General features: G+C 40.2%; 1 protein-coding gene across 3 annotated transcripts; it reads right to left on the bottom strand.

Annotated features, from left to right (window-relative positions):
* Window positions 1-872: 872 nt before the first annotated feature.
* sike1 (suppressor of IKBKE 1) lies at window positions 873-15,933 on the bottom strand. Of its 3 annotated transcripts, none has more exons than XM_062057006.1 (7): window positions 15,807-15,933; window positions 15,665-15,701; window positions 15,439-15,597; window positions 11,051-11,156; window positions 10,838-10,980; window positions 7,289-7,402; window positions 873-1,700 (listed from the first exon to the last, which is right to left on the bottom strand). In XM_062057006.1, exons 3-7 carry the CDS (start codon window positions 15,595-15,597, stop codon window positions 1,593-1,595), a joined length of 630 nt encoding a protein of 209 aa, XP_061912990.1. In that variant the 5' UTR covers window positions 15,665-15,701; window positions 15,807-15,933; the 3' UTR covers window positions 873-1,592. The 3 variants fall into 3 exon arrangements, with proteins under 3 accessions (XP_061912990.1, XP_061913003.1, XP_061912999.1); XM_062057019.1 differs by having other exon boundaries at window positions 15,665-15,739; window positions 15,807-15,850; XM_062057015.1 differs by lacking the exon at window positions 15,807-15,933 and having other exon boundaries at window positions 15,665-15,805.
* Window positions 15,934-16,911: the final 978 nt, after the last annotated feature.

Genomic DNA, 16,911 nt, shown 5'->3' with positions numbered 1-16,911 from the left:
GAAATAGAATCGTTAGGTGGTAAAAAATTCACACCCCTATTAGTTAGCGTTTAACGATACAATTTGGCTTTTAGATTTGCGTTATAGATGGCAAAGTCGAAGATGTCAGGTTTTCTCATACGCCACCGTAAATAACGTACTACAAGTCGCTACTTTTTTCCCAAGCTTTGAACTCTGCGGCTTATAAAACGATGCGGTTAATTTATGGATTTTTCTTCACTAACAGTCATAATGCAAATAATAATGGACGAGTTTGCTCACTACAGGTGCTGCAGTGTCCTTCCATTTGGTACTTTCAACCGGAAGTAGAAGTGCCATTATGTCTTCCAGCCATCCATAGCGGTTCTACTCGTATGGATTCTTCATTCATCCCTCCAAGCAACTTTTGTAAGTTTTACAATATAACTAAAACAAGTCTTGCTTATTAAACTGTCCCATGTGTGATGTCTGTAGGAGTGTTTTCATGCATATCTGTATGTGCTCTGTAATGTAATCAAGCTAGCGTCATTACCATTAGCTAATACGCTAACACGTTTACGAGTGTCTGTGTTAGTATTATTAACTAACAATGGCATTTTTATTGTATTGTTTCAGTTGATCGGAGAGTTAGATTGTGCAGTTAGTGGGTCCATGACGATGACTTCTGTTTTGTTTGATCAGCCGTTTCCCTGCCGGGTTACGGACACCGTTTGGAAACAATTAAGGTATGTAAATAAACATTTACAAAATATTTCTGTGTAAATAACTCATTTCACAATGTATATATCTGCGGCTTATAATGCAGTGCGGCTAATGTATGGGGAAAATGTTTATTCTAAAATTTAGTGGGTGCGGCTTATATATATGTGTATATATATATATATATATATATATATATATATATATATATATATATATATATATATATATATATATATATATATATATATATATGCGCTATATAGTCCAGAAAATACAGTACTTATTTTTTTTTTTTCTCGACTTGGCAACACTAAATGGTCCCTAGTGTGTGAATGCGAGTGTGAATGTTGTCTATCTGTGTTGGGTCGCCTTCTGCCCGAATGCAGCTGAGATAGGCTCCAGCACCCCCTGCGACCCCAAAAGGGACAAGCGGTAGAAAATGGATGGAGGAATGGATGGATGTTGCAGGCCAACAAAATTCGAGCTGCGGGCCGCACTTTGGACACCCCTGCACTGGATGAAGATGTACAGAACTAGGAAAATAGACAACGCAAACATGTTGTGTCTTTCGGGGTGTGAATCGATCTGTTTCCTGAGGTGTCGATTCGATTCAGACAACTGATTCTCGATTCAACACGATTCTTGCAATGTGTTATTTGGTAATTCTAATGAAACATTTTCAGAACAGGTTATGGGTTAAAAAAAAACTATTTTGGGTTGCATGGAGATGGCCTAAAAGATATTTTTAAAATAGATCCTTATTTTAAAAAATTTAAACATTTGTTTTGGTCTTTTCTTATAAATTGTTGAAACTGATGAATGGATTTAGAATGGGATGAAAAAGAATGGATGTGAATCCATCTTTTTGTGTCATCCATCCAGACTTTGAGTACCAAGAGGTGCCCTCCATGTCATTGGTCGCACTGGAGCTGAGCTTGGTTTTGGCTGCTTCCTTCTCTGGCTGCCTCCATGGAGTCCTGGCTGATTGTCAGAAGGTCTTGCAGCTCTCTGTTCTCCATCTGACCAAGAAGAAGGTACAAGCTTTACTTCCTCATTACAACTTTTGAGCCCACTCCATCTGAGCTCTGTGGCAACCATCCATCTTTCAGATTTCTAAATCCATGGACAAACATCCATATATGGATGATTAGAGTATGTTGTCATACAACCTCCGTGTACATGCTTAGAACAGGGATGGTAAAGCAAGTTTCTCCATAAGAAAAATGTCAATATGACTAAAGTCCATACTTTAGTGAAGGTTATAAATAAATAAATGATAAATGGGTTATACTTGTATAGCGCTTTTCTACCTTCAAGGTACTCAAAGCGCTTTGACAGTATTTCCACATTCACCCATTCACACACACATTCACACACACATTCACACACTGATGGCGGGAGCTGCCATGCAAGGCGCTAACCAGCAGCCATCAGGAGCAAGGGTGAAGTGTCTTGCCCAAGGACACAACGGACATGACTAGGATGGTAGAAGGTGGGGATTGAACCCCAGTAACCAGCAACCCTCCGATTGCTGGCATGGCCACTCTACCAACTTCGCCACGCCGCCCCACACTTAAACTTTCCAACTGCAAGATTGAATCTATTTAAAAAAGTTATTTAATAAGAAGCCAAAAAGTGCAAAAACAATAATGTTCGTGTTGGAGGAGTTGTGAATGACTGCAGGGCCACAACATTAGGTACACCTGCAGACTGCAGCACGGATTTCATATTTCAGTCATTCACAACACCTCCAACACAAACATTATTGTTTTTGCAGTTTTTGGCTTCTTATTAAATAACTTTTTTAAATAGATTCAATCTTGCACGTGGAAAGTTTAAGTGTGGGCTTTAGTTGATATAACACTCCCGTCAGGGGGTGCATTCTACGGCGGGGGTGCATTAATCCAGCACAACAGCGGCGCATGGACTTCATTTATAAGTAAAGGTAAGACCATAATAACGTTTTTTTTATTAAATGTGGTTTTTTGTGTGCTACAGTTTGTATGTGTAAAGTTAAAGTTAAGTTAAAGTACCAATGATTGTTACACACACACTAGGTGTAATGAAATTTGTCCTCTGCATTTGATCCATCCCCTTGATCACCCCCTGGGAGGTGAGGGGAGCAGTGGGGAGCAGCGGCGCCGCGCCCGGGAATAATTTTTGGTGATTTAACCCCCAATTCCAACCCTTGATGCTGAGTGCCAAGCAGGGAAGAATGCTGGTATGAGCTTTTAAACATAACCCGTTAACTGCTGCCAATCAAATGGTGAATAAGATACTCTTTAGGGTTCATATGTTTCTAAATCTGACTGTGATGAAGTCAGTCCCTCACCAGCCATGAACCTCACCGCACGTCACCGATATATATATATATATATATATATACATACCTATATATATATATATATATATATATATATATATATATATATATATATATATATATACATACACACATATATATACTATCCATCCATCCATCCATTTTCTACCGCTTAATCCCTATATATATATATATATATATATATATATATATATATATATATATATATATATATATATATATATATATATATATATATATACATATGTGTTACATCACCTATGACCATAGGTGAGGATGGGAACGTAGATGTTGTACCCGTGATCTTGTCCTGTAGGTCATAACCCAAAGTTCATGACCATAGGTGAGGGTGGGAACGTAGATCTTGTACCAATGATCTTGTCCTTTAGGTCAGTGGTCCCCAACCACCGGGCCGCGGCCTGGTACCGGTCCGTGGATCGTACCGGGCCGCACAAGAAATTAAAAAAAAATAAAATAAAATAAAACAATTTGTTTTGTTTTTTATTAAATCAACATAAAAAACACAAGATACACTTACAATTAGTGCACCAACCCAAAAAAACTCCCTCCCCCATTTACACTCATTCACACAAAAGGGTTGTTTCTTTCTGTTATTAATATTTCTGGTTCCTACATTATATATCAATATAAATCAATACAGTCTGCAGGGATACAGTCCGTAAGCACACATGATTGTATTTCTTTATGACAAAAAACAAAAACAAATACTGCTGCAATAATAAACATTTATAAAAAGTCAAATCACTTACACTAGGGCTGCACCATTATGAGAAAAAACCTAATTGCGGTTTTTCCCTCCGAAATTGTGATTTGATTTGCGATCGTTTCATACTTATAAATGCATACGATTGCAAAAATAACGAGTGAAAGAAGTCATGTTACTTTCAGTCAACATGTCTCGAGGTGCCACTTTCAAAAAATGTTTGGCTTTATGCAGACTTTTGTTGACATCATGCTCTTCAACAGAAGAAATGTATTATGTCCTGTTATTATTATTATAACATATAATAATAATGAAAGGTAATAAACTTTTATTTCTTATTACTGTAGAATTGTTCACCATTTTACCATAATTGAAAGGTAAATAAATAAACTTTTTTTTTTTTAATTGACTTTCTGTCAGTGTTGATGGGCTCATATTGCCCATCCGATTTGAAGATGAAACATGACCACAATGGGACATTTGGCTTTGTCAGCATAGTTTGTTACTTTGCGGCACTATTCACTGGTGAGTCGCGAGTAGGGAGGCGGTCTGTGCTTCCTGTGTGTGTAAAGCTGGCGCCCGAAGATTGTAAATGACTGAGAAGAGGGCTCACTGCGTTCAGTTAATTCTACTGTTCAATAAAGGCGCTTAGGTGCCGAGAGCAATGCACAGAGTGAGACCTCCTTCTCCCTATTTGAAGCAAGGCTCAACAACTCTGATAGGCCAACATGTCTGTCACTCAAATAGCGGTCACTGCAGAGAAAACAAAACTCTTGTGATTATGTAATCGCACTAAATACAACCTCAATGTTGATTATTCGTGCAGCCCTAAGTTACAGTAACATCAGCAAAGACAGAGAAACAGAGGGAGAGGAGAAGAGGCGCCGCTGAACGAGACAAGCTCTTCTCTTAGCTGTGAAATAAGTCTACATTGGCATATTTTCAGAAAAGTCTGGTTCTATCACAATCCTTCCATTAGGTTGAGCGCCATTAAAGGCCTACTGAAACCCACTACTACCGACCACGCAGTCTGATAGTTTATATATCAATGATGAAATCTTAACATTGCAACACATGCCAATACGGCCGGGTTAACTTATAAAGTGCAATTTTAAATTTCCCGCTAAACTTCCGGTTGAAAACGTTTATGTATGATGACGTATGCGCGTGACGTCAATCATTGAACCGGAAGTATTGGTACACCATTGAATCCAATACAAAAAGCTCTGTTTTCAACTCAAAATTCCACGGTATTCTGGACATCTGTGTTGGTGAATCTTTTGCAATTTGTTTAATGAACAATGAAGACTGCAAAGAAGAAAGTTGTAGGTGGGATCGGTGTATTAGCGGCGGACTACAGCAACACCACCAGGAGGACTTTGAGATGGATAGCAGACGCGCTAGCCGCCGACCTCACCTTGACTTCCTCCGTCTCCGGGCCGCCGACCGCATCTATGATCGTTGCTCCGTCGATCGCTGGAACGCAGGTGAGTTTGGGTGTTGATGAGCAGATGAGGGCTGGCGTAGGTGGATAGCTAATGTTTTTAGCATAGCTCTGTGAGGTCCCGTTGCTAAGTTAGCTTCAATGGCGTCGTTAGCAACAGCATTGTTAAGCTTCGCCAGCCTGGAAAGCATTAACCGTGTATTTACATGTCCATGGTTTAATAGTATTGTTGATTTTCTGTCTATCCTTCCAGTCAGGGGTTTATTTCTTTTGTTTCTATCTGCATTTAAGCCCGTTGTGCTATCACGTTAGCTCCGTAGCTAAAGAGCTTCGCCAAAGTATTGTCGTGGAGATAAAAGTCACTGTGACTGTCCATTTCGCGTTCTCGACTCTCATTTTCAAGAGGATATAGTATCCGAGGTGGTTTAAAATACAAATCCGTGATCCACAATAGAAAAAGGAGAAAGTGTGGAATCCAATGAACCCTTGTACCTAAGTTACGGTCAGAGCGAAAAAAGATACGTCCTGCACTACACTCTAGTCCTTCACTCTCACGTTCCTCATCCACAAATCTTTCATCCTCGCTCAAATTAATGGGGTAATCGTCGCTTTCTCGGTCCGAATCGTTCTCACTGCATTGCATACTTGCCAACCTTGAGACCTCCAATATCGGGAGGTGGGGGGCCTTGGTCGGGGGTGGGGGGCGTGGTTGGGGTGGGGGGCGTGGTTAGGGGCGTGGTTAAGAGGAGAGTATATTTACAGCTAGAATTCACCAACTCAAGTATTTCATATATATATATATATATATATATATATATATATATATATATATATATATATATATATATATATATATATATATATATATATATATATATATCAATACTTGACTTTCAGTTAATTTTAGCTATATGTATATATATATATATATATATATATATATTTATTTTATTATATATATAAGTAAAAGAAATACTTGAATTTTAGTGTTCATTTATTTACACGTATACACACACACACACACACAACACTCATCTACTCATTGTTGTACTTGAAAGTACAATGCTTTGTTAAGGGTTGAATTGTCCATCCTCTTTCTATTCTCTGTCACTATTTTTCTAACCATGCTGAACACCCTCTCTGATAATGCATTGCTGTGTGGCACACACAAAAGTGCTTTCATCAAATGCACGAGAGTGTGGAATCTTCCATCTCCCCCTAGCATGGCCCAAAACCGGTCAATCCTTGCTTCCTGGGGAAGATCTTCCCTGGCAAGCAATTGGTACTCCAGTACTTGTACCCGGAGGCTGGTCAGGTCCAATCGCAGCTGCGGCAGACTTTTTTTGGGGGGGGGGGGCGTGGCCTCCAGCTCCGGCTGAATACCGGGAGTTTGTCGGGAGAAAATCTCTGTCGGGAGGTTGTCGGGAGAGGCGCTGAATATCGGGATTCTCCCGCTAAAAACGGGAGGGTTGGCAAGTATGCTGCATTGTAAACAATGGGGAAATGTGAGGAGCCTTTCAACATGTGACGTCACGCTACTTCCGGTACAGGCAAGGCTTTTTTTATCAGCGACCAAAAGTTGCGAACTTTATCGTCGATGTTCTCTACTAAATCCTTTCAGCAAAAATATGGCAATATCGCGAAATGATCAAGTATGACACAGAATGGATCTGCTATCCCCGTTAAAATAAAAAAAATTCATTTCAGTTGGCCTTTAATGTGCTCTTCGCAAACCAGCTTTTGATTTTCCCCTCCTTCTTTCCACAATGGTCTGTTGTCTTTAGGGGACTCATATTGAGGTGGCAAAATGGAAACAACTTTGAGAAAAGACAAAAAAGGCACACAGACTGAAGCACTGACAAGTGACGACAGCGCTAGTGACAGAGGGCTCCGCCTCCTCAACAATGCTGCGCCCTGCTTTTCGCCTGCAGGCGTGACACAAAATGAATGAACGAAGCGTTTGTACACAGGGACATATTTAAAAGTTGCAAATAGAGGGGTTCCACTGTAGCGCAAAAAAACACAGCAGGCCAAGAAAAGAAGACATGCTAACTTGAATGTGAAGAAGTGGAGGACTTCTGGCAGTAGAAATTACCTCAAGTTGGGCGAGCTTCTGTCGATTGGAGCAATAGCGCTGATCATCCACCTGCACGGCTCGTCGCATCACCTGGCCCATCTCACATATCCGCTCCATCTGGCTCTGCACTTCCTGCAACAAGAGTCAGTCAAGTATGAACTACAGTCGTCCCTCGTTTATCGCCACTAATAAAAGCATAAAAACTCATAATTAGAAACATTCGATAACATTCGTATTGTCACCTTTGCACTCCTTTCACCCAATATACTGTATTTTACGGACTATATATAAGCCACACCCACTACATTTTAAAAGAAAATGAATATTTTCCAATATTAGCCACACCGGACTCAATAACTCCATGGTGATGTTTTTGTGAAATTACGGAGGAATTTGTGAAAGTGAAACAATACAAAAATAATGCCATTGTAACTTAATAATACTAACACAGACACTCGTAAGCGTGTTAGCATATTAGCTAATGCTAACAACGCTAGCTTGATTACATTATGTTAGCACGTACAACTATACATGAAACAATCCTACAGACATCACACATGGGACGCTTTAGTAAATAAGAATTGTTTTAGGTATATTGTAAAACTTACAAACGTTGCTTGGAATGATGAATGGAGAATCCATACGAGTAGAAGCGCTATGGACGGCTAAAAGATGGCACGGCGCTCCTACTTCCGGTACAAAGCTCTAAATAGCAGGTAACACTTGCAGGCATTCACCCAGCTGCACCTGCAGTGAGCAAACCCCTCCAAACAACAACACACCTTATCAGTATCTTTGCATGTGTTTTATTAAAACTTTTTGCAATTTGGCCCTCAGCCAAGAAAAATAGGTGCACCGTTTTATAGGCCGCAGGGTACAACGTGTAGGAAAAAAGTAGCTTCTTTTTGCTAAAGTAGCCTTGACTGTAGATACTAGTACCCACTGCTGGCCTGAAGGATCTTCCTTGCTACGGCAGTCACCCGGCCACTACAAAACGAACCCTACATGGAAATACTTCATCACCTCCTGGGTAATTCCTCTAAGTTACAACTGGGCTTGCATGTGCTGAAACCAATTATAATTTTGACAGCAGTGTTTCATTTCCTTTTAGTCATACTCTTTTCACCAAAACTTATTTTAGTCATCTAAACTGATATAGTCATTTTAGTCAGCTAAAATGACAGTCAATTTTGTCGACTAAAATATAAGGTATAAAAGATAAGTTCTCTTAAAGTTTATTTGCATGATCTTATGGTCAGGAATGATGTTGTCCGCCATTTTTTGCTCCACAGGAATCAATATCTTTCTTTTAGACTTAGACAAACTTTAATGATCCACAAGGGAAATTGTTCCACACAGTAGCTCAGTTACAAAGGCTGGAAAGGATAATGCAGGTATAAAGTAAACTACAAATGTACCATAGTAGCAATATAAAATATAACATATATGTAATATTAACATATTATATATACAGTTACACGTATTCAGAGACACTGAATAAGTGTGTTATTATTTGTGCTATAGCGCCTACTTCCAGACGAGTTCCCTCACTGCAAGTGCTGCGGGTTTAAAATGTACTTCCTGTTCCGTACCTTGAACCGGAAGAATAACTGCTTGAAATGATTCTCCATTCATCACTCCGAGCAACGTTTGTAACTTTTACAATATAACTAAAACAATTCTTACTTACTAAAGCGTCCCATGTGTGACATCTGTAAGAGTGTTTTCATGCATATTTGTACGTGTTAATGTCATGTACAGTAATCGAGCGAGCGTCATTAGCATTAGCTAAGTGTCTGTGTTAGTATTATTAGCTTACAATGACATTTTTTTTGTATTGTTTCACTTACACAAATTCCTCAGTAAATTCACCAAAACATCACCATGGAGTTATTGAGTCTGTTTAGCTGATTGGAGAGCTAACTTGCGCAGCTAGTGGGTCCATGATGATGACTTCTGTTTTGTTTTATCAGCCGTTTTACTGACGTGTTACAGACACAGTTTGGAACAATTAAGGAATGTAAATAAACATTTACAGAATATTTCGGTGTAAAGAAATAATTTCACAACGTATATATCTGGGGATAATAAATGGAAAAATATTTTTTTCTTAAATTTAGTGCGGCATTGCCCTTCTGTTTAGACTGAGCTTTGATCTGGAAGTAAAAGTACCGTTCCGTGTTCTAGCTGTCTATAGCATTTCTACTAGTATGAATTCTTCATGGTAAATGGGTTATACTTGTATAGCGCTTTTCTACCTTTTTTTTAAGGAACTCAAAGCGCTTTGACACTATTTCCACATTCACACACACAATCACACACTGATGGCCACAAGCTTCTGGTTGAATTTTTGACCACTTGTCTTGACAAAATTGGTGTAGTTCAGCTAAATGTGTTGGTTTTTTGACATGGAGTTGTTTCTTCAGCATTGTCCACACACTTAAGTCAGGAAAACGGGAAGGTCATTCTATAAGCTTACTTCTCACCTGATTTAGCCATTCCTTTACCACTTTTGACATGTGTTTGGGGTCATTGTCCTGTTGGTACACCTAGAATTAAGGTTTTAAAATGGCCTTCCCAAAGTCCTGATTTAAACGTGTGGACAATGCTGAAGAAACAAGTCCATGTCAGAAAACCAACAAATTTAGCTGAACTGCACCATTTTTGTCAAGAGGAGTGGTCAAAAATTCAACCAGAAGCTTGTGGATGGCTACCAAAAGCGCCTTTTTGCAGTGAAACTTGCCAAGGGACATGTAACCAAATATTAACATTGCTGTATGTATACTTTTGACCCAGCAGATCTGGTCACATTTTCAGTAGACCCATAATAAATTCATTAAAGAACCATACTTCATGAATGTCTTTTGTGACCAACAGGTATGTGCTCCAATCACTCTATCACAAAAAAATAAGAGTTGTAGAAATTATTGGAAAATCAAGATAGGTATGTAAACTTTTGATTGCGACTGTAGATGAACATTTACAAAATAGTTGTGTGTAAATAACTCATTTCACAACGTATACATATGCGGCTTATAGTCTGGTGTGACTAATACCGGTATATAGAAACAAATAGTTTTTCCTTCTAAAATTCCTTGGGTGCGGCTTATATAGCGGTGCGCTGTATAGTCCTGAAAATACGGTAGTCAACAAAATTAACACTGGCTGAAAAATTTAAAATAAATTGTTCTAAAATAGTTGATCAACTTGACAGTAGAAGCTACAACCATTAGCCGTGTTGTTAGCATTGAGCCTTTATAGGCTCACCAATGTTGAGATGTGTTATTGACGAGGCAGGAGTTAAGGAAAAAATAAGTGGTCAACTTTGTCAAGATAGCGCGGAGGTTAGCCGCCGTGTTGTTGTTCTTGTCACCCTTGACCCAGAAACGGAAGTTCTTTATCAATGGCCGCAACATAACAAAAGAAAGTGAAACAAATACTGCACGGTAACACATTTAAGACCTAATAACAAAAGAAAGTGAAACAAATACTGCACGGTAACACATTTAAGACCTAAAGAGAAAGGGACCACTGTATCCATACGTGGTCTTTTGCTACCCACTCTACCTTGGCGTGGTCCTCGTGGAGGGACAGGACAGGTTTGGTGTCAAGCTCCTTCTTGGCCATCATCAGCTGCAGCATCTGTTTCCGGTAGCGGCCCATGATCAACTCTAGCGTGTACTGGTGCTCCTCCAGGGACAGCCACAGCTCTGCGGACATCCCCGACGCAATATCAACAAAAAAACAAAACCGTGAAAAACTTCCTATTTATTTCAAAACCTTTGTTTTCCTGCTGGAGTTCCTTGATTTGAGTGTTTTCCTGCGTGAGAAGAACGTGAGGCCTGTACGTCGTCATGTCCTGGAGCTCGGAAGAGTCCTCTGCATGCTGAGGACAAACAAACATGGCGGTGTGGGAGTCAAGAAGGCCGCGTTTCCTCGATAGTAGTCCAACACAGGGCTGTCCAAACTTTTGATACATCTTGTACATGAAAGATACAATGTAGGTAAATTGATGTATGCTAAACTATCTGAACACAACATCCACATTTCAGCTTTGTGTTATCAGGAACAACTAACTGTTGCCCTAAATTAAGCATTTTGCAAGCATAAAAATGGCTAAACGAACTGAAAATACCAATATTTACAGTAGTGCTGGCTGGGGCTGGGCGATATATCGAGGGTTTGTCTCTGTGCGGTATAGAAAATGACTATATCGTAATATATAATATATTGTGTCCTTGGGCAAGACACTTCACCCTTGCTCCTGATGGCTGCTGGTTAGCGCCTTGCATGGCAGCTCCCGCCATCAGTGTGTGAATGTGTGTGTGAATGGGTGAATGTGGAAATACTGTCAAAGCGCTTTGAGTACCTTGAAGGTAGAAAAGCGCTATACAAGTATAACCCATATTATGTGGAAGGGAGGTTGTTTAGGGTTGTAGTTGCCTGGAGGTGTTCTTTTAGTGCGGTTTTGAAGGAGGATAGAGATGCCCTTTCTTTTACACCTGTTGGGAGTGCATTCCATATTGATGTGGCATAGAAAGAGAATGAGTTAAGACCTTTGTTAGTTCGGAATCTGGGTTTAACGTGGTTAGTGGAGCGCCCTCTGGTGTTGTAGTTATGGCGGTCATTTACGTTAAGGAAGTAGTTTGACATGTACTTCGGTATCAGGGAGATGTAACGGATTTTATAGACTAGCCTCAGTGCAAGTTGTTTTACTCTGTCCTCCACCCTGAGCCAGCCCACTTTGGAGAAGTGGGTAGGAATGAGGTGTGATCTGGGGTGGAGGTTTAGAAGTAAGCTGACTAGCTTGTTCTGGGATGTTTGGAGTCTAGATTTGAGGGATTTGGAGGTGCTAGAGTACCAGGAGGTGCATGCGTAATCGAAAAAGGGTTGAACGAGAGGTCCCGCTAGAATCTTCATGGTGCTTTTGTTGACCAGAGAGGAGATTCTGTAGAGAAATCTCGTTCGTTGGTTGACCTTTTTGATTACCTTGGTTGCCATTTTATCACAGGAAAGGTTAGCCTCTAGAATGGAACCTAGGTAGGTGACCTCATCTTTCCTGGTGATAACAATGTCACCCACTTTTATAGTGAAGTCATTGACTTTCTTAAGGTTGATGTGGGACCCAAATAGGATGGATTCCGTTTTACCCAAGTGTATGGATAGCTTGTTGTCAGCGAGCCAGGTGCAAATTCTACAGAGTTCAGCATTGAGGATTTTCTCCACCTGTGACTTGTCCCTGTCTGATACCAGCAAGGCCGAGTCATCCGCAAACAAAAACAATTCACAGTCGCATGCTGATGACATGTCGTTTATGTATATTAGGAACAGTAAAGGCCCTAATATACTGCCTTGGGGGACTCAGCAGCTTACTGAGAGGGGGGGGACACGGTGCCGTTCACCTCTACCACCTGTTTCCTCCCCTCCAAATAAGATTGCATCCAGCTCGATGAGGTTTTATCAAATCCGATTGCTCTGAGCTTATCCAACAGTATAACGTGGTTAACAGTGTCAAAGGCCTTCTGAAGGTCCAGCATGACCATGTCGCAGTATTTGCTCGCGTCCACCTCATGTTTGATGTGGTCGGTCAGATAGAGAAGGCATGTGTCACTGGAGTGGTTAGTTCTGAAGCCGGATTGGAATTTGTACATGAGTTTATTAGTGGCAAGGTAACTATCGACCTGTTCATAAACTATTTTTTCCATTACTTTCGAAATGGAACTGAGAATAGAAACAGGTCGGTAGGTACCAGGTTCCAATTTGCTTCCTTTTTAAACGAGGGGAGTTACTCTTGCTATCTTAAAATCTTTTGGTACTTGGTTTTGAGAAATTGAGAGGTTTATTATGTGCGTGATGATAGGGGTAATGGTGGAGGCAGAGTCCCTGAGGAATCTGGAGGGGATATTGTCAAGGCCGGTGGCCTTGTTTGAGTGGAGCATGCTCAATTTTTTAAGCACCTCGTCAGCTGAGACCATTTCTAATTTGAAATTGTTGTTGGATACTCCTAGCTTTCTGTAGAAGGCTTTAATGTGTTCTACACCAAAGCGACCAGAGTGGTGAGACAGCTTGTTGACTAGAGTTGTGGCTATGCTGGTGAAAAAGGTGTTAAGTCTGCTTACTACCTCCATTTTGTCTGAAATGAGGGAGTCCCCCTCCTTGATGTTGGTTAGTCTGGTTTTAAGTGTCTGGCTGCAACCAGGAAGCTGGTTGTTGAGGATTTTCCAGAGCTCACGTGGCTTATTTGTGTTTTCCTCTATTTTGTCGGTAATGGAATTGTTTTTAAAGGATTTAGTGAGGTTGGTTGTCTTATTTCGTAATTTATTGCATTGCTTTTTGAGTGTTGAAAGGAGTGATTTGAGGTTATTATTCGGTTGTTTATCTACTTCGGTTTTGTACTTTTGTTATTCTGAGTATTTTCTGTCTCTGTCTTTTATGGCAGCTAATAGGTCCGCATTCATCCATGGTTCAGAGCGGGCTTTGATCCTGACTGTTTTCACGGGAGCCATGTCGTTTAGTATCATTAGGAACGCTGTTTTGAAGCGATCCCAAGCATCATCGACCAGGTTGCTCGCGAGCACAGGGGACCAGTCCCACTCACCTAATTTTAGGTTGAAATTATCACTGGAGTATTTTTTAAGGGATCTGGATTGGGCTGTTATGTGGCCGTTGGCTTTGGGTTTAGCTATTTTGAGGGTGCAGAAGGTTAGATAGTGGTCGCTGAGACCACAGAGACACTTGTGATTTAGGGCTATATAAATAAACATTGATTGATTGATTGATCATGACCCCACTATTTTTTATTTTAGGCCGGTCTGAAGTGAGAATGAGATCTATGGTTGATTGGGTGGAATCACACACCCTTGTAGGTAGTGTTATTAGCTGGGAAAGGCCGTGTAGATTACAAAGCTTGCTGTAGGATCTGAAGACAGGTGCATCTCTGTGTTGAATATCTGTGTTCAGATCTCCAGTTATAATTTTCTCCATGTTGTCTACCCCAGCCAAGCACTCCTCGAGAGCCTCATAGAAGTCACTCTGATTAGGGCATACTTGCCAACCCTGAGACCTCCAATATCGGGAGGTGGTGGTGGGGCGTGGTTGGGGCGTGGCTAAGAGGAGAGTATATTTACAGCTAGAATTCACCAAATCAAGTATTTCACATATATATATATATATATATATATATATATATATATATATATATATATATATATATATATATATATATATATATATATATATATATATATATATATATATATATATATATATATATATATATATATATGTATGTATGAAATACTTGACTTTCAGTGAATTCTAGCTATATATATTTTTTTATTTTATTTTATTATACATATAAATAAAAGACATACTTGAATTTCAGTATTCTGCAGGCTGTCCGGTAGGTGGCAGTATTGTCCTGTTTAAGAGTGTCACAACATTGCTGTTTATGGCAGACGAACTGCTTTACAGTAGACTAAACGTGACTGCTGTAGTTGTGTGTTGTTACCGTGCTGGGAGGACGTTAATGAAACTGCCTAACAATAAACCCACATAAGAAACCAAGAACTCTCTCTGCTTGTTGTGCACTCTACTCTCTAAAAGCCGTAGATGTTATGACGTCATTGGGCAGGCAAGCTGCTGGGAAAGCGGACGTGAGAACGGCTGTCCCCACTCAGGTCCGCATTGAGCTGGAGGGGGCGTGGCCTCCAGCTCCGGCTGAATACCGGGAGTTTGTCGGGAGAAGGGAGGTTGTCGGGAGAGGCGCTGAATACCGGGATTCTCCCGCTAAAAACGGGAGGGTTGGCAAGTATGGATTAGGGGGTCTATATACAGTCCCTATCAGTACTGGCTTCGCGTTTTTAAATTTGATTTCAGCCCACACAGATTTCTTTATTTTTTGGAACGCAAGAGTACCCGTAACAACTGTTGTAACCACTTTTGCAGCCAAACACCTCAGAGTCATATACCTTTGTATTTGACATATACTGTCAGCAACGTTAGCATTAAAGTTCGGCTTGCGCATGTTAGCATTCACACGCAATTTCTCCCAAAACTGCATGTCTTGTTTTTTTATGTAATGTTCTCATCTGGGATGTTTTTATTTTGGCGGGACAATAAAAAAACAAGCTGCGGATAGCAGTGTTGTGTTGAAGTGATGTCCTCACCTGGTCTGGGAGAGCATTCCCCACCTCCTTCAGGCTCTGCACCCTCTGACTGAGGGCCCCCGACTGCTCGATGAGTCCCTCGGCGGCCATGTCGTGCTCCTTTAGCCTCTCCAGCAATGTCCGAGCATCTCCCAACACTTTATCCCAAGTGCAGGTCATCTACTTGGAAGAGATGGTGCGTGTGTGAACGCTAATGCATGAAAAACAACAACAACAACAACCGTACCGTGTCTTAAGCTAGCACTCCTGCTAGTGATAAGGGTCTTCCGGGGGAATAAAGAAGCTCCAATTAATTTTCCAGCTAATATTTACAGCAATTAAATGTAAGAATATCATTACAACCACAATAAAACGGCGAGAAAACTTACAAAATACTACAAATTGCACAACATTGTCGTTTTGTTGACAAGATTGTGATCAGCGCTACGACACGTCATTTCCGTGTTCTTCCCCGTCTTCTTCGTTTTCAAGCCACTTGTTCGCGCACTTCCGCCACCTTCAGGTACTTCTTCTTCTTCTTCTTCTTCTTGTGATTTTTATGGCGGTTGGCAAGCAACCTTGTGGTGAGCATTACCGCCACCTACTGTAATGGAGTGTGGATCGAGGTGGATTCCTACTCTAAATTATTTTATTTAATCCAGTGTTTTAAAAAAATGTGTGTATTGCTTTATAACCTGTGTGTTCTGAGTGCAATCCTAATATATCTTCCACTGCTAACCTAATATTCTCTTTCGCTAACTTATTTCCCAGTATTTCCCTTTCTCTATTATATTTTCTACAATGTATTAAAACATGTCTTACATTTTCTATCTGTTGGCAAGAATCACACAGTCCTGTAGCATGTTTCCCCATCAATGTCAATGAACTATTTAGATATGTATGTCCTAATCTCATTCTAGTAATAATGTCTTCTTCCTTCCTATTTCTATTGCCTCCTCTCATTACACCTACTCTCCTCTGGACTTTGTAATACTCTCTACCTTTTGTTTCCTTATTCCAATTATCCTGCCACTTTTTATTGTGTTCTATCTTAATGATGTTCTTCACTTCTTCTTTACTCCATGTTTACTTCTGTTTTAGTGGTTGCTTGTTTTGCGTACTTATCAGCTAATTTGTTCCCCTCAACTCCTACATGAGCAGGAACCCAAAGAAATGTTACCACACCTCCCGCTTTATTTATTCTGTAGACTGCCTGAACTATTTCATAAACTAAATCTTGTCTTGTTTCTGACGCTATGTTTTTTATGCTAGTCAATGCACTGCTGGAGTCCGAGCACACGACTGCTTTTCTTGCTTTATTTTCTTCTATCCAATTAATTGCCATATAAATTGCTACCAATTCTCCCGTAAAAACAGATAATTTATCACTAATTCTTTTATTTAATACTATGTTTCCTTGTGGAATAACAGCTGCTGCTCCTACCTTATTATTTATAGTTTTTGATGCATCTGTGTACACCATGATGTTGTCTA

Source organism: Entelurus aequoreus, linkage group LG01 (genome assembly GCF_033978785.1).
Source record: "Entelurus aequoreus isolate RoL-2023_Sb linkage group LG01, RoL_Eaeq_v1.1, whole genome shotgun sequence".
NCBI lineage: Eukaryota > Metazoa > Chordata > Actinopteri > Syngnathiformes > Syngnathidae > Entelurus > Entelurus aequoreus.
Note: the sequence above shows the minus strand (reverse complement) of the source record. Positions and strands in the feature narration are given on the sequence as shown.

Bases quoted from the DNA above. Each gene is read 5' to 3' on its own strand.
- sike1 (XM_062057006.1), bottom strand. From the start codon at position 15,597: ATGACCTGCACTTGGGATAAAGTGTTGGGAGATGCTCGGACATTGCTG. The intron at 11,157-15,438 runs GTGAGGACATCA...GTTTGTCCTCAG, and splicing joins GGAATGCTCTCCCAGACCAG to CATGCAGAGGACTCTTCCGA. The intron at 1,701-7,288 runs GTAATTTCTACT...CTTCTTGGTCAG, and splicing joins AGAAGCTCGCCCAACTTGAG to ATGGAGAACAGAGAGCTGCA.